General features: G+C 41.0%; 1 protein-coding gene across 2 annotated transcripts in view; it reads right to left on the bottom strand.

Moving 5' to 3' along the window:
• Window positions 1-22,089, bottom strand: part of KCNAB1 (potassium voltage-gated channel subfamily A member regulatory beta subunit 1) — a 434,576-nt gene extending 412,487 nt beyond the window's left edge. For both annotated transcript variants that reach the window (XM_032630069.1, XM_032630072.1), the window contains exon 1: window positions 21,815-22,089. In XM_032630069.1, coding sequence (XP_032485960.1) covers window positions 21,815-22,089 — 275 coding nt within the window. The remainder of the gene's footprint in view (window positions 1-21,814) is intronic.
• Window positions 22,090-23,972: the final 1,883 nt, after the last annotated feature.

Raw genomic sequence — 23,972 nt, 5'->3', positions numbered from 1 at the left:
AGAACCCGTGTCCCCTGCATCGGCAGGCGGACTTTCAACCACCGCACCACCAGGGAAGCCCCACACTCTCTTTTTAAGTAATGTTGAGCCACAGAAGGCTTGAGGTCAGGATAGTATTGTGGTCACATGCTGTCGAATCATCACTGAAGCAATGCTTCCAAAATGCTAAGAGCACGTTCCCCCCTTATCCCAGTCTGCTTTGGCCTGACTTGGAGAATTTCCACGGATTGGGGGTGGAGTATGGTAGAAAGAGCATGGACTGTGAAAGCAGGAAGACTTGGGTTCGATTCCTACCCCTACAGCAAAGTAGTGGATTGACCGCGGGCACTTTCTGAGTGCCATTTCTTCCTCTGGAAAATACACCTCACCATATTACAACACAGCCTTGCAAAGATTAAAGGGAATATGGTATCTGAATAGCTGGCACAGAATGAACGGTGGTTGTTGTTATAGCACCTGCTGCATTGCACAACTCAAGGGATTGCCCATCGACACTGAAGCCTGTGTGGATGATGCCCTTGTGTTGCAGTGAACAGCAGGCCTGGCTATATGCATCCGATGTGGACAGACTAAGCAAGCAACAATTTTCAGGAGATTTCAATGCTATGGGCTACATGACTGCAAAATGGACGGGATGGCTTTAAATACGGGTCTATGGGTCTCTACCCTCTTCACTTTCTCCTTCCTAAAGAGAAGTGAAAGATTATCTGGATAAAGCTGATTTGTTCCTCATCTGGCGAGAAATCCCTCCATCCCTCCTTAAGCATCTACTCAGAAAGCAGATTTGAAAGCAGCAGAGACTCCCTCACCTCTGCAGTTACTGCTCCTGCTCTGCCAACGGGCTCATCCATTGTCTTCTGCACATTATTCTTTCAGGGTCTAGAACTTGTCCGAGACAAGGCTGGGAGGCCTATAGGTAAACCTCAGCTACAAACCAAGGCCTAAAAATGTATAGTTTCAGTGCTGTGATATGACACATTGTTGAGAGGTCTTATTGGGATCATTCCGTCTGAACCAATCTACCTCTTCATCATCTTCTTCTGGGCACTTAAGGTTAATCTAAAAAATCTATGATTCTACTGAAACTGTAAGAAATCTTAGAAATCAGCTGGTTCAATTCTCTTGTTTTACCAATGAGGAAAGAAACATCCAGGTAAATTGGCAACATTAAAAGTCAGTTATTGTAAGGACTGGAATAAAGTACAAGTTTCCAGGAGCTTTAGAAACCAGACAGACAGGAGTTTAAAGCCTTGCCCAACAATGTACTACTGTGTGATGTGAGTGCTGAGTTTTCTGTTTCTTCCTCAGAAAAATAGGGAAAACAATATTACCTCCTCAGAGTTAACTACGCTATACTGGTTTATGTATTTTGAAGCCCCACGTGTACTACCTTGCCTCTTGAAATGTCATTGCACTGTATCATAATTATAAATGTTTCATCACTGACTAAAGTGCCAAGGCAATCCTGCTGAAAATCAATCTGCTGAAAAACCTGCCCTGTGCTTCTGCCGTGGAAGACAAATGAATAGCTTCACTTTGCTTACTTTATTTATGATAGAACGTTCTTTTCACCTGGGGAAATTTATACAATTAAGAGCACAAGTGTCCCATCAACATTTTGAAAAATTGCATCTACATGGTTTGCTTTTCTAAAGTCTCTAAGGGTTATTCCAAGATAAACTTCAACTGGAGGCATGTACAGCTTTTGGCATTTTCCCAAAGATTCCAATGTTAGTTCAAATAAAATCACAACTGAGGAGATCTTCAAGATGGAAGAGGAGTAAGACGTGGAAATCACCTTCCTCCCCACAAATACATCAGAAATACATCTACACGTGGAACAACTTCTACAGAACACCTACTGAACGCTGGCAGAAGACCTAAGACCTCCCAAAAGGCAAGAAACTCCCCATGTACCTGGGTAGGGCAAAAGAAAAAACAGAGACAAAAGAATAGGGACGGGACCTGCACCAGTGGGAGGGAGCTGTAAAGGAGGAAAAGTTTCCACATGCTGGGAAGCCCCTTTGCAGGCGGAGACGGGGGTGGGCGGGGGGGAAGCTTCAGAGCCACGGAGGAGAGCACAGCAACAGGGGTCCAGAGGGCAAAGCAGAGAGATTCCCTCACAGAGGATCGGTGCCGAACGGCACTCACCAGCCCGAGAGGCTTGTCTGCTCACCCGCCGGGGCGGGCGGGGTTGTGAGCCGAGGCTTGGGCTTCGGTTGGATGTAGGGAGAGGACTGGGGTTGGCGGCGTGAACACAGCCTGAAGGGGTTAGTGCACCACGGCTACCTTGGAGGGAGTCCGGGAAAAACTCTGGAGCTGCCCAAGAGGCAAGAGACTTTTTCTTGCCTCTGTTTCCTGGTGCGCGAGGAGAAGGGATTAAGAGCGCTGCTTAAAGGAGCTCCAGAGACGGGCGCAAGCCGCAGCTATCAACGCAGACCCCAGAGGCGGGCATAAAACGCTAAGGCTGCTGCTGCCGCCACCAAGAAGCCTGTGTGCAAGCACAGCTCACTACCCACACCTCCCCTCCCGGGAGCCTGTGCAGCCCGCCACTGCCAGGGTCCCGTGATCTAGGGACAACTTCCCCGGGAGGACACACGGCGCCCCTCAGGTGCAATGTCATGCCGGTCTCTGCCGCCGCAGGCTCGCCCTGCACTCAGTACCCCTCCCTCCCCTCACCAGAGTGAGCTGGAGACCCTGAGTCAGCTGCTCCTTTAACCCTGTCCTGTCTCGGCGAAGAACAGACGCCCTCCAGTGACCTACACACAGACATGGGGCCAAATCCAAAGCTGAACCCCGGGAGCTGTGCAAACAAAGAAGAGAAAGGGAAATCTCTCCCAGCAGCCTCAGGAGCAGCGGATTAAAGCTCCACAATCAACTAGATTGAACCCTGCATCTGTGGAATACCTGAATAGACAACGAATCATCCCAAAACTGAGGCAGTGGACTTTGGGAACAACTGTACACTTGGGGTTTGCTTTCTGCATCTAATTTGTTTCTGGTTTTATGTTTATCTTAGTTTAGTATTTAGAGTTCATTATCATTGGTAGATACGTTTACTGATTTGGATGCTCTCTTCTTTTTTTTATATATATTTTTTTTTTCCTTTTTCTCTTTTTGTGAGTGTGCATGTGTATGTGTCTTTGTGTGATTTTGTCTCTATAGCTTTGCTTTTACCATTTGTCTGAGTTTTGTTTTTGTTTTTTTTTAGTATAGTTTTTAGTGCTTGATATCATTGGTGGATTTCTTCTTTGGTTTGGTTGCTCTCTTCTTTCTTGCTTGTGTTTTTTAAAATTTTAATAATTTAAAAAATTTTTTATTTTAATAACTTTATTTTATTTTATTTTTCTTTCTTTCTTTCTTTTATTCTCACTTTTCTTCTGAGCCGTGTGGCTGACACGGTCTTTGTGCTCCAGCCAGGTGTCAGGCCTGTGCCTCTGAGGTGGGAGAGCCAAGTTCAGGACATTGGTCCACCAGAGACCTCCCGGCTCCACGTAATATCAAATGGCAAAAGCTCTCCCAGAGATCTCCATCTCAACGCTAAGACCCAACTCCACTCAACAACCAGCAAGCTACAGTGCTAGACACCCCATGCCAAACAACTAGCAAGACAGGAACACAACCCCACCCATTAGCAGAGAGGCTGCCTAAAAATCATAATAAGGTCACAGACACCCCAAAACACACCACGAGATGTGGTCCTGGCCCACCAGAAAGACAAGATCCAGCCTCATCCACCAGAACACAGGCGCCAGTCCCCTCCACAAGGAAGCCTACACAACCCACTGAACCAACCTTAGCCACTGGGGGCAGACACCAAAAACAACGGGAACTACGAACCTGCAGCCTATGAAAAGGAAACCCCAAACACAGTAAGTTAAGCAAAATGAGAAGACAGAGAAACACACAGCAGATGAAGGAACAAGGTAAAAACCCACCAGACCTAACAAATGAAGAGGAGATAGGCAGTCTACCTGAAAAAGAATTCAGAGTAAGAGAGTAAAGATAATCCAAAATCTTGGAAATAGAATAGACAAAATGCAAGAAACATTTAACAAGGATCTAGAAGAATTAAAGAGCAAACAAACAATGATGAACAACACAATAAATGAAATTAAAAATTCTCTAGAAGGAATCAATAGCAGAAAAACTGAGGCAGAAGAACAGATAAGTGACCTGGAAAATAAAATAGTGGATAAACTACTGCAGAGCAGAATAAAGAAAAAAGAATGAAAAGAATTGAGGACAGTCTCAGAGACCTCTGGGACAACATTAAATGCACCAACATTTGAATTATAGAGGTCCCAGAAGAAGAGAAAAAGAAAGGGACTGAGAAAATATTTGAAGAGATTATAGTTGAAAGCTTCCCTAATATGGGAAAGGAAATAGTCAATCAAGTCCAGGAAGCAAAGAGAGTCCCATACAGGATAAATCCAAGGAGAAACACACCAAGACACATACTAAACAAACTATCAAAAATTAAATACAAAAAATATATATTAAAAGCAGCAAGGGAAAAGCAACAAAAAACACACAAGGGAATCCCCATAAGGTTAACAGCTGATCTTTCAGCAGAAACTCTGAAATCCAGAAGGGAGTGGCAGGACATATTTAAAATGATGAAAGGGAAAAACCTAGAACCAAGATTACTCTACCCAGCAAGGATCTCATTCAGATTCGCCAGAGAAATTAAAACCTTTACAAACAAGCAAAAGCTAAGAGAATTCAGCACCACCAAACCAGCTTTACAACAAATGCTAAAGGAACTTCTCTAGGCAGGAAACACAAGAGAAGGAAAAGACCTACAATTAACAAACCCAAAACAATTAAGAAAATGGTAATAGGAACAAACATGTCAATCACTACTTTAAACGTAAATGGATTAAATGCTCCAACCAAAAGACACAGACTGGCTGAATGGATAAAAAAACAAGACCCATATATATGCTATCTCCAAGAGACCCACTTCAGACCTAGGGACACAAACACACTGAAAGTGAGGGTATGGAAAAAGATATGCATGCAAATGGAAATCAAAAGAAAGCTGGAGTAGCAATTCTCATATCAGACAAAATAGACTTTAAAATAAAGACTATTACAAGAGACAAAGAAGGACACTACATAATGATCAAGGGATCAATCCAAGAGGTAGATATAACAATTGTTAATATTTATGCACCCAACATAGGAGCACTTCATTACATAAGGCAAATGCCAACAGCCATAAAAGGGGAAATTGACAGTAACACAATCATAGTAGGGGATTTTAACATCCCACTTTCACCAATGGACAGGTATACAGAAGATATACAGATTGACAACAAACACATGAAAGGATGCTTAACATCACTAATCATTAGAGAAATGCAAATCAAAACTACAATGAGGTATCACCTCACTCCAGTCAGAAGGGACATCATCAATAAATCTACAAACAATAAATGCTGGTGAGGGTGTGGAGAAAAGTGAACCCTCTTGCACTGTCGGTGGGAATGTAAATTGATACAGCCACTATGGGAACAGTATGTATGGAGGTTCCTTAAAAAACCAAAAATAGAACTACCATATGACCCAGCAATCCCACTACTGGGCATATACCCTGAGAAAACCATAATTTAAAAAGAGTCATGTACCAAAATGTTCATTGCAGCTCTATTTACAATAGCCAGGACATGGAAGCAACCTAAGTGTCCATCGACAGATGAATGGATAAAGAAGATGTGGCACATATATACAATGGAATATTACTCAGCCATAAAAAGAAACGAAATTGAGTTATTTGTAGTGAGGTGGATGGACCTAGAGTCTGTCATACAGAGTGAAGTAAGGCAGAAGGAGAAAAACAAATACCATATCCTCACACATATATATGGAATCTAAAAAAAAACCAAAAACGTTCTGAAGAACCTAGGAGCAGGACAGGAATAAAGACGCAGACATAGAGAATGGACTTGAGGATGCAGGAGGGGGAAAGGTAAGTTGGGATGAAGTGAGAGAGTGGCATGGCCATATATACACTACCAAATGTAAAATAGATAGCTAGTGGGAACCAGCCGCATAGCACAAGGAGATCAGCTTGGTGCTTTGTGACCACCTAGCGAAGTGGGATAGGGAGGGTGGGAGGGAGATGCAGAGGGAGGGGACATGGGGATATATGTATATGTATAGCTGATTCACTCTGTTTTAAAGCAGAAACTAACACACCATTGTAAAGCAATTATACTCCAATAAAGATGTTAAAAACACAACTGAATTTTTTTAAAGGTCACCTTTTTAGCAACCTGGTTAGATATAACATCGCCAGGAATCTACAAATGAACAAATAAGATATCACAAAGCCCACATTTCAAACCTCCTGGGAGAGTACCTCAATTCATAAACCCACTCCTTCTTGATCATAATTCAAGACAGATTTTCTTATTTCCCATTCCTCAGCAAAGATAGCAAATTTGATGAAAAGGGCTATTAGAGGCAGACATCCTGACAGGCACAAGGAAAATTTACAGCAAGGTAAGGATACAGAAAAAGTCATGGAGGGGGAAAAATATAGAAGCCAACATTTAAAAATCAAATAGCAAAACAAGGCCTCTAATTTTCAAGGCACATAGTTCTATAGACCTTAAAAGTCCCTGAAGACATTTTAACATAGCACAATAGTTGACATTTATTGAGATAAACTAGAGGTGTCAAGTTGCTTATTCAGGTTTAAAAAGTTAAAATAAATTCTTGACAGTTAAATTAGAAAGCTTCAGGTACTGGAGAAAATCTCTTGACTGAAGATTTTCACTCTCTGACAATGTCAAATGAACGAGGCCTAACAGTGAATTATTTCCTGCATTTAGGAATATTATCTTGACAATTCTCACCAACTTTTTCCCTGTTACTAGTAACTTAGTGGCTTAGCTGATTCCTAGCCCAGGAAAGAGTCAACTTTCTTTTTGAGCTACAGACTACACACTTCTTTCTGCTGCCCCTTTCCTACCTGCCTCTTTGCTGGTTCACATACACACAAATTCCTGCATATTCTTATAAAAGTTGAGTTGAAATGGTGCATTTTGAGTGTATTTTTCCCTGACATTTCTATTCCGTCTCCCCGCCTCCTGGTAGAACTAATTATTTCCTTATCTTTATTTCCATAGCGCTTCATTCACACTTCAAACATCACACCGATACAAATGTTATTGTAGACTTGTCTTCCCTGAGAAGACTCTGAGATTATTCAGGGCAAGAAGCCTGCCTCATGTATCACCATATTGCCAGAAATGAACATAACAGATGATCAAACCTCTTGAATGCATTTCTGCTTAATTTTCTAGTTTGATTGTTAGAAATTCTTTCAATATTGTATATAGGGAAAGAGTGCCCTTGAATTCTGAATATTGACTTCATTGGAAATTCATTCAACTGAAAATACTTCTAAAACACATTTACACTTAATATTTTTTTGCCATTTCTTTTATATAAATGACCATCTGGAACCTAAAATATTGCAAACAGACTTAAGCATTTAATAGTTTGTTCAACAAGCAATTGCTGTTTGGATAGTCACATAATGCAATTTACTAAGCTTGGAGACAGAAAGAGCTGATCTTTCTAATGCACCCCACTTGTGGAATTGTTTATGCTGACTATCACCTCCTCAGTCCCATAGGTAATTGAATAATTCAACAGTCCTTTTGGGCAGCTTGTTTCATGCCTAATGTTCACTGCTATAATCAAATTAAATATGAAGATTAAGCTACAAAATGCACTTTGGGCTTTGATTTTTTTTAAGTGAACTATTTCAAACTTGATTAAAAAACGGCTCTTGAATTGTTCCTCAAATTCCTCACCCTTCCACACAAAAATGTGCATGTATCTTGTGTGAGAATAGCGAAATGGAGAAGGAATGCCAGAACATCATAAATGATATGCAGTTTTACTAATAATATTATATTCAAAACCATGGTGCACCCTGCTGCTGGGAACAGAGCAACTGGCTTATCTGTCTTCAAGAATCCTGCAAGTGCATTATAGAAAAACATATGTAATGATTACATTGTTTGAATGAACATACTATCGTAGATACTCCTCTTAAAGACACATACCTGCCCAGTTCTGAAACAACAGACTGAATCAGTGAGCTCTCTTGGCTCTCAACAAGGCTCTCTGGTCTTTGTTTCCATGTGCCTTATCCTGCCTCATGAGCTGTCAGCCAGAGCCTGTGGCTGTTACCATGGGAAGGGGTGACCTGCTGCACTGTGGCAACTCCACCTCACAACCGCCTGCAGTAGGAATAAAACAGAAACTGCAGGAAGGCTCCTGGCTCATTCAGCCATATGTGACTCTTAGGGTAATTTAAAAAAAACTCTGAGAGGTTCAAAATGGGAGCTGAGCACCCATGGATTGACATTAGCAAGGCTGTGTTCCAAATGCCTGCCAAGCTGATATCAAATCACCATCTGCAGGTTTCTGAAAGGCCATCAATCTTTTCAATCTTCTCAGTGAAACGGGAAATTGAGTTCCAAGTAGAGAAGCCAAAAGAGATTTACCCACCATGTGGCAAAGGCCAGGTCAGGCGGGTCAGTCCTGAGGAATAACGTTGAAGGGAAAGTAGTGCCTTGGCCCCTCCCTGTTACAGGAAGCAGCCAGACTCTACCTCAGCACCTCCTTCACTCTGCTCTGACCATGGTTCTGTGGCAGAGACCAGCCAGCTGCTCACCTTGCCTGTTTTCCTCTCTTCCTAGGAACACATTTGCACTACAATTCCCAGCCTCCCTTGCAGTTCAGTGTGGTCATGTGACTAGATTCCAGCCAATGTGACTTCTATCCACAGCTGCCACTTACAGTGATCTTCCGTATGATCCCCCATATTCTTCTCCTGTCTGCTGGATCAATGTCAATACTCAGCCACCAGCCAGCTTAGAAAACAAAAGCTGAAGATGACAGAATTTGCATCAGCCTGGATCCCACCTAACTGGAACTTCCTACCCTTGACTAGACTTACATGAGTAGGAAATAAACTTTCTTATATCAGGTCAATGAGGTTTCAGGATTTAGCAGCTAGGGTTACCTTTAATTAAAAAATCAATGGACTTTTATTTTGTAAAGGGCATTTACCCACAGCCTAACCTTAATAAGCTCTTTCTGGATTGGAAACCAGAACCAAATATCTGGTCTGGAGCCCAGTTTAATTTCCTGATGACTGAAGAAATATTTGGCAAGTCTTTGTTTGTGATTAGGTTGCAATGTGTGTGCCAATGCACAAAAAACTCCCAATTTGTCTTGCCTTGGAATGGAGATTTTCCTCCAAAACTGTAAGACTGACACCTGATGGTATCTCTGGTCGCTAGAAAGGCTGTTGGGGAAAGGAAACATTGTTTCAACTGTCCTTTCCAGAGAAGTGGGAGCAAGTGCTCCTCAGAACTATGAGGCTTCCTCCTCCCGCAAAGCAAAAGCACAAAATACAACAGTGAAAATCTCTGGCAGAACGTTAGCACATGCCATTTAGCGACAACCATAATCTAATATTGGAAAGGCCGGGGCAGCTGCTGCTGTGTAACCTTTGCATCCTCTTAGAGCTTGTGTGAGGGGAGATGGCCAAAGTCTGACTCAAACCTAAGATCTGAAATTGAGTTAAATTCATCTAATAAAATTCATCTAATAGAGGATGCCGCTTGGGGGGCTCCTGGGCCTCTGTTCTTACATAGCTCTTTTGATGGAGAGAAGCCTGAAGAAATATTGAAATCCATAATCCACTCTATTGCACAGAGCTTTGCTCTCCACCTGAGTGACTTCCTCCCCATCTGAGCTGCTGCCTGACATCTCCCAGCCCTTCAGGGCAAAGGCAAGGACCTTAAGCAGGAAGAGGGAAGCTGTTATTCCTTACTGTGTTCCAGTAAAGAACCTTGTACTGTGATGGAAAGTAGAAGGAAAAATTACTAAAGTAACATCTCAGTAGCCATCCACAATTAACCCAAACTTGGGGAGGAAATATTCTGTGGGGTTAAGAGGTAACATCTGCAGCCCACTATCCAGGTTCAAGTGCTATTTCTATTGCTTACTCGAATCTGACCATGGGGAGGATCTTTTCTAAGTTTCAGTTTCCTCCCATGAAGTGGAGATGATAAAAAATAGCCACACCACGGATTATTAGAAAGGATTAAATTGAATAATATAAGGAAAGGGCTGGGTCTATAATAGGTATTCAGTAAGCAGTTGCTGATATTAGGAAAGGAAGGCAGGTGTTATGGTCTTTGCAGTGTACCCAAGAAACCCTGCCCACGGTCTGGGAGAGAAGTGTGGCTGTATCTACCCTTGTGTTTACTAGAGAAGCAGATTAGGGGTAACCATGCTCTCAAGCCATGTTCTAGACTGAATCAGAGCCAACGTCTCAGGGCAGAAGAAAATAAAAATAATAAAGTAGCAAACATATAGTGGTTATGGTTTATATAGATATAGATATATAGATTATTTATATATAGATAGTGGTTTATAGCATACCAAGGATTTTCACACATACTATTGGATCTAACCTTTAAAATCCTAGAAGATAGAGAATGCAGATGTTTCTATTTCCACCATAGAGATGAACAAACTGAGGCTCAGTGATGCTACACGATTTGCTGAAATCCACACAGCTAACCAGCAACAGAGCCATACTTTAAACCCAGGCCTCTCTATTCCAAAGACAATGGACTGATCCTCTCCACATGGAGAGAGGACATGTCAGACAGACATTTGGTCCTTGCTAATCAAAAAGGATTTTAAATGAGGGCATAAATGTAAAACTTAGAAGAACAGGGTTATAAGTGAAGCAAGGAGGGAAGCAGCATGTCAAGACCTTTCTCTTAGAGTCCAGGAATCTTCCCAGGCTTAGGAAGCACACGGAAGGAATCCAGAGAAAGAAAGACCGTGGAAGTAAAGTAACAGATGAAGGCTGATGGCACTCCAAAGGGGAACAGTGATAATAGCATTTGCTGAAGGGTCCTTTCTATGCACTCAGCACTGTGCTAAACCTTTGATAGATATCTCATTTAATATTCCCAACTCTATGAATGTCTAATATTGTTATTCCCATTTTACAAGTAAGGAGACTGAGGTCCAAAGTCACATAGATAGTGGTGGGTAGTGCACAGTGGAGTCAGAGTTCAGAACTGGGCTGGCCTGACATCAGAGCTCGTGCTGATCTGCCCCCAGGTTATATAGCCCCAGAGGCTTATACAGAAAGCAAGATGTACAATGTCTCTCGTTGACTAACACCAGAAGTACACAACAAGCTGAAGGGTGAATGTAAAAAATTAATAAACCAAGCTATATAAAATATACCTAAGCTGTATAAAATAAAGCTAAATAACTAACGCTAAATTTTAAAATCACAGCATGATGTCACCCCACCCCAGGAGAAGAATATTCAATATACAGAGACAGAACTAGAAAGGCTGACCTTGGACATGGAGTAAAATAGCAATGGCTCAAAGAGGTAACCTGGAATATACTTGAGCCTATTCTCAGAGAGGCAGCCCAGGGAATCTTTTAGTCTCTTGATGGGAAGAGAAGAAAAAATTAAGCAGCAATAGACAGAAAGTGAATAAGCAGAGCCATGTTCTTCATCAGAGAGGATGTGGGTTGTAACAAGTCCATGGGGCTGTTGTATGGATTAAATAGAATGAATATAAGAAGCCCTGGGCAGATGGCATGATGCTCTATAGGTGCTTGATAAATATGAAGGAGATGAACTAAATAGTCTTCTGTGAACCATCTTCAGGATTTTGTCAGATCTGAGTTCCACCTCTACTCATATTTACTGAATATTTTCCTTTAAACTGACTCACTTTAAATCTTAGCTTTGTCCCCTGACACGATAACCATGAATTCATAAGTTTAAGGTGTAAGTTATACATTTTTTCCTAATGCTCATGAAAACAAATATAAAACCACTGAGAGATTTAATGTCCACATGTCCCCCAACATCATCTCAGGTACAACTAGTGTGCCATAGTTTTGGAAACACTGAAAGCAAGTAAAGAGCCCTGGCTGAGGTACCAGGAGACCCAAGGTCTAGGCCTGGACGATCAGACAGGCCACCTTCATGAGGCACGTTCTCCCATCAGAAAGTAGGAAATAAGAACATGTGATTTATGTTGCGAGAAGGCACACGAGATAAGGTGAAAACATTTCATAAGCAGGGACATTACAAATTGAAGGTGTTTGTGTGACTCTCCTTCTATTAAAGAATTTATTAAATAATTTATTTTCTAAAAAATCAAACATATCTGGCAGTGGTCAACCAATTACTAAAATGATATACTCTAAATATCAAAGAGAATTTTCTACTGCTCTTAGAACTTCAGAACGAAGCATCAACTCATTTCCTTTTTCTTTCAGAGTTAACACAACTGCACAGTCCCTATAAAGGTCAGTGAGCAGAAAATCAAACTCTGCTCCTTCGCTCTGGATTATGATATCATTATACCATGTATTCTCAGAGCTGGAAAGAGCCCAAAGAGATCATCTTGCCTAGTCTTCTATTTTACAGAGGGGGCAGTGGTTCTGGAGAACTTTTAAAACCTAACTATGGTCACGGAGCAAAATGGGATTCAAATCATGTCTCCAAACCCCTCAACCAATGCTACTGCCATTGCACGAGCCTGTCCTCTGGAAAGGCAGAGGATACCAGGGGAAGAGGAACTGCAGCTGCTGTGCTCTATATAATCCACTAACATCCAGTTAGGAGAGAACCCTGACAGCAAGTCAGAGGACCAAGACATAGACAGTGCCTTCAACGTGTCTGCAATTCTTCTGAAGGAAATGGACACGCAGCAACATGGCCCAACATAGGAATGTAACAGTGAGAAACTGGGTCAATTTTCTCCAGACAACCCAAATAGCAATCACAGAGATGCAGACTGAAGCAAGTCCCTACGGTGAGGGTGGGTGTGCCTGCCCAGGTATGTCTGCTTCTGACTCACCACCCTGGAGGTACAGCTGCACACGGCAAGTACAGCCTTATGGTCCTTAAGTCACAGGACATCATCGTCACCATTAAGGACCCACGTCTCCCTAGAGGCTGCTGCTGGGATGCTAGGAACTTGCTCTGGCTACCTAATCCCTGTCCTATTCAGGTTCACCCTCTCATTCCTCATCCAATCGTTCAGCAGACTGATTTACGCTAATATTCAAAACAACAGGACAACGAGCTAGGAAGCATTCTTTCTAGCATATGTCTAAAATCACAGTAAACTACCCAACAATGTCCTCATATTCTAATATCTCTGGAAAGATACTTCTATGTAATTTCTCATATAGATATTCCAAGAGTTATAGACTTAAAGAAAGTGTGCCTGCTCTAAGAAATATATATCATCTTTTTAAAAAAAGAAGAGCTTTCTCTTTAATAAGAAAAAAATCTAATCAAGAGTGTTTTCTAAGAAAAAAATATTGGTTTAAAAATTTAGAGTTATTCCATTGTAGCCTATTTCCATCACTCTGTCATCCCTGATATCATTTTTTAACATCTTTATTAGAGTATAATTGCTTTATAATGGTGTATCAGTTTCTGCTTTATAACAAAGTGAATCAATTATACATATACATATGTCCCCATATCTCTTCCCTCTTGCATCTCCCTCTCTCCCACACTCCCTATCCCACCCTTCTAGGTGGTCACAAAGCACCGAGCTGATCTCCCTGTGCTATGCGGCTGCTTCCCACTAGCTATCGATTTTATGTTTGGTAGTGTATATATGTCCATGCCACTTTCTCACTTTGTCCCAGCTTACCTTTCCCCCCCATCCCGTATCTTCATTCTCTAGTAGGTCTGCATCTTTATTCTCGTCTTGCCCCTAGGTTCTTCTGACCATTTTCTTTTTTTTTTGTAGATTCCATATATATGTGTTAGCATATGGTATTTGTTTATCCTTTTCTGACTTACTTCACTCTGACAGTCTCTAGGTCCATCCACCTCACAACAAATAACTCAGTTTTGTACCTTTTTATGGCTAAGTAATATTCCATTGTATATATGTGCCACATCTTCTTTATCCATCCATCTGTCAATGGACACTTAGGTTGCTTCCATGTCCTGGCTGTTGTAAATAGAGCTGCAATGAACATTTTGGTACATGACTCTTTTTAAATTATGGTTTTCTCAGGGTATATGCCCAGTAGTGGGATTGCTGGGTCATATGGTAGTTCTATTTTTGGTTTTTTAAGGAACCTCCATACATACTGTTCCCATAGTGGCTGTATCAATTTACATTCCCACCAACAGTGCAAGAGGGTTCCCTTTTCTCCACACCCTCACCAGCATTTATTGTTTCTAGATTTTTTGCTGATGGCCATTCTGACCAGTGTGAGATGATATCTCTTGTAGTTTTGATTTGCATTTGTCTAATGATTAATGATGTTGAGCATTCTTTCATGTGTTTGTTGGCAATCTGTATATCTTCTTTGGAGAAATGTCTATTTAGGTCTTCTGCCCATTTTTAGATTGGGTTGTTTGTTTTTTTGATATTGAGCTGCTTGTATATTTTGGAGATTAATCCTTTGTCAGTTGCTTCATTTGCAAATATTTTCTCCCATTCTGAGGGTTGTCTTTTTATCTTGTTTATGGTTTCCTTTGCTGTGCAAAAGCTTTGAAGTTTCATTAGGTCCCATTTGTTTATTTTTGTTTTTATTTCCATTTCTCTAGGAGGTGGGTCAAAAAGGATCTTGCTGTGATTTATGTCAAAGAGTGTTCTGCCTATGTTTTCCTCTAAGAGTTTGATGGTGTCTGGCCTTACAGTTAGGTCTTTAATCCATTTTGAGTTTATTTTTGTGTATGGTGTTAGGAAGGTTCTAATTTCATTCTTTTACATGTAGCTGTCCAGTTTTCCCAGCACCACTTATTGAAGAGGCTGTCTGTTCTCCAATGTATATACTTGCCTCCTTTATCAAAGATAAGGTGACCATACATGCATGGGTTTATCTCTGGGCTTTCTATCCTGTTCCATTGATCTATATTTCTGTTTTTGTGCCAGTACCATACTGTCTTGATTACTGTAGCTTTGTAGTATAGTCTGAAGTCAGGGAGCCTGATTCCTCCAGCTCCGTTTTTCTTTCTCAAGATTGCTTTGGCTATTCGGGGTCTTTTGTAAAATTTTTTGCTCTAGTTCTGTGAAAAATGCCAGTGGTAGTCTGATAGGGATTGCATTGAATCTGTAGATTGCTTTGGGTAGTAGAGTCATTTTCACAATGTTGATTCGTCCAATCCAAGAACATGGTATGTCTCTCCATCTATTTGTATCATCTTTAATTTCTTTCATCAGTGTCTTATAATTTTCTGCATACAGGTCTTTTGTCTCCTTAGGTAGGTTTATTCCTAGATATTTTATTCTTTTTGTTGCAATGGTAAATGGGAGTGTTTTCTTAATTTCACTTTCAGATTTTTCATCATTAGTGTATAGGAATGAAAGAGATTTCTGTGCATTAATTTTGTATCCTGCTACTTTACCAAATTCATTGATTAGCTCTAGTAGTTTTCTGGTAGCATCTTTAGGATTCTCCATATATAGTATCATGTCATCTGCAAACAGTGACAGCTTTACTTCTTGTTTTCCGATTTGGATTCCTTTTATTTCTTTTTCTTCTCTAATTGCTGTGGCTAAAACTTCCAAGACTATGTTGAATAATAATGGTGAGAGTGGGAAACCTTGTCTTGTTCCTGATCTTAGTGGAAATGGTTTCAGTTTTTCACCATTGAGGACAATGTTGGCTGTGGGTTTGTCATATATGGCCTTTATTGTGTTGAGGAAAGTTCCCTCTATGCCTACTTTCTGCAGGGTTTTTATCATACATCGGTGTTGAATTTTGTCAAAAGCTTTCTCTGCATCTATTGAGATGATCATATGGTTTTTCTCCTTCAATTTGTTAATATGGTGTATCATGTTGATTGATTTGCATATATTGAAGAATCCTTGCATTCCTGGGATAAACGCCACTTGATCATAGTGTATGATCCTTTTAATGTGCTGTTGGATTCTGTTCGCTAGTACTTTGTTGAGGATTTTTGCATCTATGTTCATCAGTGATATTGGCCTGTAGTTTTCTTTCTTTGTGACATCTTTGTCTGGTTCCTGACATCATTTTACTGGTGCTGTTCACCATGTTGTAGGTCGATAGAGGAGGGGGAAGAGGAAGTGACAAGGGGACCAAAATTGATCACGTGTCCAATCTACAGCATATGTTTTACATCATTTAAAACATGTCTAGTTTTAAACATCATTTAAAACTAGTCTTCTGAGCTTGATATTCTTATACCCATTTACAGAACCAGAGTAGAGTCAGTAGACTGCAGAAAGTGGAGGCATCCCTAATTTTGATAGATCCAATAATAGTTTTATGATAATAACAAGGGCAGGGATTATGCTTAGAACTTTTGTATAATAATACACTTACTATGTGCCAGAGGCAGGGCTTGAACCCAACAACCTGGCTCCAGGATCTATGACCTTAATCCCCAAGTCAGCTGCCTCTGTCAGGCCCAGAGTCTCCATCTGGCAGGTGGTGCCACTGGGGTGCAGCCTGCAGACTACAGGACTACAGAAGTGTGTTCTTCATCACCGGATTCCACCAACACTTCCCTTTGCCAAAGCCAGCACCTGCATTTGGTGCCCTTAAATCCATTTTCTTCCTCTTTAGGGACTTTGCTTCACTACTTGCATTACATACTTTCTCTATCCCCTGGATTCCTCCAATCTGCTCACAAACTTCTACACATCTGCTTTCTCCTGCATACTTCTCCCCGACCCTGCTTCAGACTTCAACTATCATCCTCCCTCCCCACCTCCACTGTATCTTCTTGAGAGTAGCCTCCATGCTCCACCTCTCCTTTACACTTGGTCTCTGCCCAACTCCCAAGTCTCTGAAATGGTCTCCTCTCTTCTCATTCTCCTGGCCATGCTCCCAGCTCCAGCCTCTGAGAACACTTCCAGGATGCTTGCAGGAGCCTTGTGAATAGAAGCAGCTCTCCATTCCCATTCCATACTTTCAAACGTCTGTGCCTTTGCTCACACTCTTCCCCACATGGGTTGCCTTCCCCGGCCCCCATCTCCTCTTGCTCAAGTCCTGTGCATCTTGCGGTTCCAGATCTAATCATTGCAGCTGGGAGCACTCACTCCTTCCTCCGAGCTCTGTTATGATTCTTTTATGTAGCACTTCTTATTTACATACATGTCTCATCTCCCCTAAGCTGCACCTAACTTGAGGGCAGAATTCTTAATTAATTCACCTTTGTGTCACCTACAGGTCTTTGTACAGAAAGGATGTTCAATCAACAGCTCTTCAGTGTTCATTCCCTGACCGCAGGCTTGATTCTCAACAGCCAGATCTTCCTGCATAAACCCAAGCCAGAGGTTGCTATGCTCATGGATCACCTGCTGCCCTGCTGGCAGGAACTGAGTCCACCAAAACTCACCTGGGAGAACTGCCTGTCTTTCCGTAGGACCATGTCTGATCCTCTGGAAGCGCACAAAAGTTAATAACTTCTAAGAAGTCAGGGAGCTTTGACAGCAGAGAGGAAATATTAGAAATATAACTACTCACTGTAACTACTCTCCAACTAATAAACATTTATTAAGATGGTAGAAATCACTATTGAAATGCTATATCTCAACATTCATTCATATGTTGCCTTGTCCGACTAAATGTCCAGTCAGTTCAAATAAATAAGTTCAGTCAGTTCTGGTTTGGAATGTTAATTCTGATAGTATTTAAAAGCTCTTTCTATTCGATCTGTAAGTCACTTTTCTCCAGGAGGCTGGTGATCGTATGAATTCCTAAAAAGCCTCTGTAAGAACACACAGTGGTCGCTCATAAATTTTAATTGAGCACAATAGGATCCTCGGCAGTCAGGTTCTAGGTGAAGTGCACATTTTTGCTAGATATGTTGAGTCACCCTTAATTATCTTCGAAAGCCTTAAATACACCATACACAACATGGGGACTCATCTTGACCCTTACTTCAAAGAGTTTGAAAGCAAAATACATTACTTTTCAAATCATTTCTACATTATCTCATTTAATTTTTACAACAGTCCTTTATAATGCTATTAGCCCTCTTTTGCAGTCGAAGAAACTGAAACTCAGGAAAGTTAATTAACCTACCTAACAATTTGTTAAACTATAAAACTCAACCTATAGGTTCCAAATAAACACTATCTAGTATAGAAAAAACAATGAGATAAGTACATTACCAGAGGGAATGTACACTGCAAAAATATTTTCAGAAAGCAATTGCATTAAGAATAAATATATACAAGTTTATATATGTATAGGTAATATTATATATGTAATATTTCCCATTAATTCCAATTCTAGAAATAGAGCCTAAGAAAATAATCAGAGATATGATTTTTTAAAGTCTGATATAAAGATGTTTATTATAATATTATTTATGATAATGATAAATAGTAAAATAAGAATGGCTAAGCAATAATACAGCCATAATATATAGTCCTTAGAAAATTTTAAATGGTTTTTAAGATAACAAAATAGGCTGTCATACTATTAAGTGAAAAAATATAGTATGATTCCAATTCAAAAGGCTAGGTGAAAGCACACCAAAATGTTACCAGTGGTTACCCTTTCTTTTTATGTTTCTGTTTTTAAAACTTCCTACCAAGTTCAGACGTTACTTTTGTAAAATAAAAAAAAATGTTATTTAAGAACAACAGGGCTTCCCTGTAGTGCAGTGGTTAAGAATCCACCTGCCAATGCAGGGGACACGGGTTCGAGCCCTGGTCTGGGAAGATCCCACATGCTGCAGAGCAACTAAGCCCGTGCGCCACAACTACTGAGCCTGTGCTCTAGAGCCCACGTGCCACAACTACTGAGCCCACGCGCCTAGAGCCCGGGCTCAGCAACAAGAGAAGCCACTGCAATAAGAAGACCGCGCACCGCAACGAAGAGTAGACCCCGCTCGCTGCAACTAGAGAAAGCCCGTGTGCAGCAGTGAAGACCCAATGCAGCCAAAAATAATAAATAAATTTATAAATAAAAACAACAAATAAATTTTTTAAAAATCACATCCACAGTTACACAGGAAGTAAATGCTAGCCCTTTGCCTCCAACTCCAGGACTCTGGCCCCTGCACTACCCTCCCTCGCTATGCAGAGGAATGAGCCATCATATAAATACATCAGCATCACTGGGTCATCAGACAACTATGCAAAATGGCCAGTCAGTATGAAGCAATTATATTAGATTGTTTCATACATAGTCCTATATGCAAACACAGTCCCAGAAAGGGAGTCAGAACTACTTACCACCAGACTAATGTGCATTGTCTGCCCTGATTCCTGTAATTTTATTTCTTAAATATACCAAAACTACTGGACCCTTCTCTAACAATTTCTTCCAATCAATTAATAATACCTTTTGTTTCAAATATAAGTTACCATTGAATCTGGGCATAAGACAGTCCTCAAATCCCTCATGAACTAGAATTAACCTGCTGTAAAATATTTTCATTCCATCTTCTCAGAAAAGAAATTGGAGTGACAGCTCTCTAGCAATTCCCTACTGATGGCCATTAACCAAAGACCCAAAGAATTATTGCCCATAGCAAATGTGCAATGTCTTCAAGGACTCTTCAAAGCATTTCATATTCTGTCCTGTTAAGTAAAATTTCACAGATGGATATGTTTGTTTATATTTTATATTAATCATATTTATCTTCTACCTACAGGTCTCTAATGGAGATATCACTCTTGGGCTGTGCTGTTGGAAGAAAGGACAATTGGCAGTCCAGAAAAACTTTCTGTAACTTCTTCACAGGCAACCTCTATAAATGAAAGAAAAACAGGTGGCCTGGGGAACTGCACGTTCTAATGCTTACATTACAATTTGAAGGGACTGCACCACGGCTCATTGTCATTGCCCCACTAACCTCAAGAACTCAGCTGAGGCAGTAGTTCTAACATTGGGGTGTAAAATGGAAAGGAGCTGGCGGTAAGTAAAACTGCCTTTTTCTGAATTATACACACATTGAGCTCTGCAATAAATCTAATTTATAAATGGGATTAGTGCCATCTGCACACACTAGTTTCCTCCTGGAAACGTCATGCTATAAAAATAAAGGGGGAGGAGACATTTTTCATGTTTGATGATGTAAGATAGACATGAGTTTCACTGTTCTTTAACACAGTCACTAGACAAGGGACTCACAAGGCTATTGTGAATCAATAATTAATAATATGTCCATTGTTACCATGGAAACAATCACATCCGGATCATCTCTCCTGAATAATGACAAATTGTTATTGTCTGAGTAAAGCAGAAAAGAAGGGAGTTTGTTTTCCTTTTCCCAAAAGTTGCTGGCTCAAACCGATTACCTTAATTTATATTCACCTCTGAGCTGATAAATGTTATTCCAATGTAATAGTGTAGGAATTTTATAGTTCTGTGTTAGACTCCTTTACGGAAAGTTTCTGGTCTGGAGTAAGTAAAAGACTATGTTAAGGAAGGAAAACATTATCGAGACTTTCCTTTGCCATCTAACTCTTTTTCCAGAAGTTCTTTAATAATGGCTTTAAGGTTTAAGCTTTATAGATATGAGGTACATTCCCAACACGGACAAACTCATTCATGCTTTCTTTGACTGAGAATGTTCTTGCTCCTTCCTCTATTATATCCCAAATGTAGGCACAGCAGCTTACAGGAGCTTCAGACAAATCACTTCAGCCATAAATACTAAATGTGTTTCACCAAACACTTCCAGACACTTTATCCTCTTCTACTTTTTAAATGCTGATTTTTAAATAGTGGCTTAGATTTAGAAATATCTATTTTATTCCTGCCTTGGAAAGGTTTGAAAAATGAAAGTTCAGGTGTTTTGAAGTTTGTGGTCCAACAAATTTTTAATTTATATGCATCAGTTAATTCAATTGCTAAATGTTTTCCTATAATATCTTTTTAGAATTAGAAATATAAAAATGGGGCAGCTCAGAGCAAACTGGGATGCTTTGATAAACAGAATACATTCCAGAATTTCTATGCTACCAGTCTCTACAAAAGAAGTTTTCCACTCTTTGACCATTTCATTGAAAGTAACAGTTACAGCGAATAAGTATTCTTAAATTTCAGGACTCCAGACACTTTTACTCCATACATTTTGCCTTATAAGATTGGGATTTGTGAAATTATTCCTCCTCTGCATTATTTGAAGCTGAGGCTGAGAAAAGGACAGAGAGAAAATCTACAGGGATTTGTCTTACGTTGACCTCTTTTTTTAAAAAAGTACCTTTTTCTCCTGATGCTCTCTGTCTTAGACAGGGGGCCCAGATCCCCAGGTTGGTGTTCAATGTGTTCTCCTCCGTACCCCCATTGCACGCTGAGCTCTCATTCAACAAGTTCACACTATTCAACTGTACACTTTTCAAAGAGGCAAAACACATTTCCCTTCCTCATCGCCAAGGTCTTAAGGTAAAGGAAGTAGAGAAAGATTGCAAAGAATTTGTTGTTGCTTTGGAAGGGGGCATTTTCACACAATCTTTGAACTCCTCTGATTGTTACTTAAGACAAATCTTAATGCCATACTCCTTCTTCCTCTCAGCTCTTGAGTGTCTACTGCCTCCTTACAAGGGTGTTTTCTGAATAACAATACAGGGAGTATTATTTGCCATTTTCACCAAGTTCCTGCTCTTTGTAGTTACACATTCTGAAATGTCAATCATCTGTAAGGCAGTTAGAGTTGTTAAATCTCCAGCAGCACGGGAAAAGAAATCTAAGCATCCACTCTGGAGAGCACGTCCAAACAGGGTCTCATAAAGCCAGTACGGGGAGGGGCAAGGCTTACCTGTGAGGCATGCCGGTGGTGTAGGCAGTGGTGTGCTCACTGGACAGCTCCCAGAGTTTTAGGTACCAGTTCACCTCCACTTCCCGCACCAGAGCCAGTTGCCGAGCCCTGAGTTGGGTTTGCCCCGAGGGGCTGAGGCTGCTGTCTTTCCCACTTTCTGAAGCTTTCTTGGGAGATTTGTCTTTGCTCTCTATGGGAAGCCCAGATAGTTTCCTTAACTTGGGGTCCTCTTCCGAGATCTGACTCCCTACCGTCCGGGTCCGGGCTGCCAGCATCCTGGAGGTTCGTGTCTGTCTTTCAGAGAAGACTCGAAGTCACTGTCATCAAAGTAATTTGAATTGATTTTTCTGTTTCCGCCTCCCTCCTCTTTCCTGTCCTCCCCCATCCCCTTAACCTTATCCTGCCGCAAAGCTGTAATTGAGCCGGCTGGGGATGAAAGGGTATCTCTAAGTTTCCTAAGGAAGAGCTAAGGCGGCCACTATTTGTGATATCCTGGAACATGGAAATTTTAAAAACAACCCCCAACGACTCGGTAACACTGAAGTTTTATGGTGCTATTCCTTCTGCAAACTTTGGACTTCTGCTTCATTTAACAATGATAACTCTGAACCGCAGAGTTTGGTAAATTATATTTGATCATCATTTCAGAGTTATAAAAAAACAACTGGAGGCTCATTAGGCATTCTTAATTAGAGTCCCTTTAGAGTTTTTAAAGGTTTTTTTTTGAGTTTTTAAAGTTTTAATGTGAATTTCCTCAAGTAAGTTTAACAATACCAAAGCACGGGCAGGATTATTCCTTTTGTGTAAACCTTAAAATAATATTTTCAATCTATTTTATAATCCTTTGGGAGAAGGAGGTTTTTCGAATGTCAGTGAACCACATATGTTAAACATGCTTTCATTTCTGCAGCCTACCATAACTGATTCAGTAACTGACCCTCTCAATACTTATGATGGGTGGAAGCATAAGAATCACCTTACAATCGAGGAGACTGAGGCTTAAGTTGGAATGAAAAAAAACAGTAGATAGGAAGTGGTGAGAGCCTATGTGTGCATGGGTCCAGATGTGTGTGTGGGCGGGGGGTATGTGCCCACTGCACGTGAAAACTAGCTCTGGAAGATGGAAAGACAATTCAGTTAATGACCCTTGTGGTTAAGATGCATGGGACTTACCCACATGCCTACCAACCAGTCTGACCTCTGTCCTAGCTCAGAGGACAGTGATATCAGTGCCCACTTAGATGTCTACCACAAAGTTATTTGGTGATGCCCTAAGCCCCAGGCATCTCCCTAACCAACCTCAGTACCTCCTGTATGAACTGCCTCAGTGTCAGCTACATGTAAAGAACTCAGGAAAGTTAGTGAATTTCTCTGTCCATGCAAGACCATAAATTATAAATCATAGAGGTATAGTGAGGTCTTATAGCCTCTGAGAATGGCAGGAGAGAAAGAAGGAAAGAGGCCCTTCTTAAAGAGTTAGCTCTGAGCATCTTGGCTGTTAGCCAATCCAAGCCAAGGATGAGGGAACAACAAATCATACCACGTGGACTCTCCCACATTTAGGTAAAAGCTGTTTAATATTAGTATCCAGGGTAGTCTTAGAACCATGACCACCAAGCTGTGAGCCACCTGAAACAACTATCAAAGGGCCACAGGACAGCTGCTACCAAGCACCAGATCTGTCCCACCTGAGTCTGGGGGATCGGGAACCTGTAACACCAGTGTCTGCAGCCTCTCCAGCTGCTCTCCCTGCCCTCCATCCCTTGAGTCATTGAAGAGCTCTGGCAACATGGTATCCATAGCAACAGACTCCTGAAAGTGTAGACTCTGGGGACAGTCTCCGCAGATTGATATTGTTGGGGATGTGTCAACAGGGGGCTCTGCGGTGGAACTGGGGAGGGGAGTCTATGCTCATTCAGCCGAGCAGGCTTCACTCTCCCCTTGGCTTGCCTTTCTCAGGAGGCAGGGTTGTTTTGTTTAAGAGCTCTGCTCTGGAGTCAGACTGCCTGGATTTGAATCCTAACTCCATCACCCACCTGCTCTGTGATCTTAGGCAAATCACTTAACCCCACCGTGCTTTAGTTTCCTCATCTAATAAAAACAACAACAAAAACCAGAGGTAATTTTAAATGTGTGGCATTTTTAAAATACAGCCCTC

The sequence above is a fragment of the Phocoena sinus genome, chromosome 4, assembly GCF_008692025.1.
Source record: "Phocoena sinus isolate mPhoSin1 chromosome 4, mPhoSin1.pri, whole genome shotgun sequence".
NCBI classification, from domain to species: domain Eukaryota; kingdom Metazoa; phylum Chordata; class Mammalia; order Artiodactyla; family Phocoenidae; genus Phocoena; species Phocoena sinus.
Note: the sequence above shows the minus strand (reverse complement) of the source record. Positions and strands in the feature narration are given on the sequence as shown.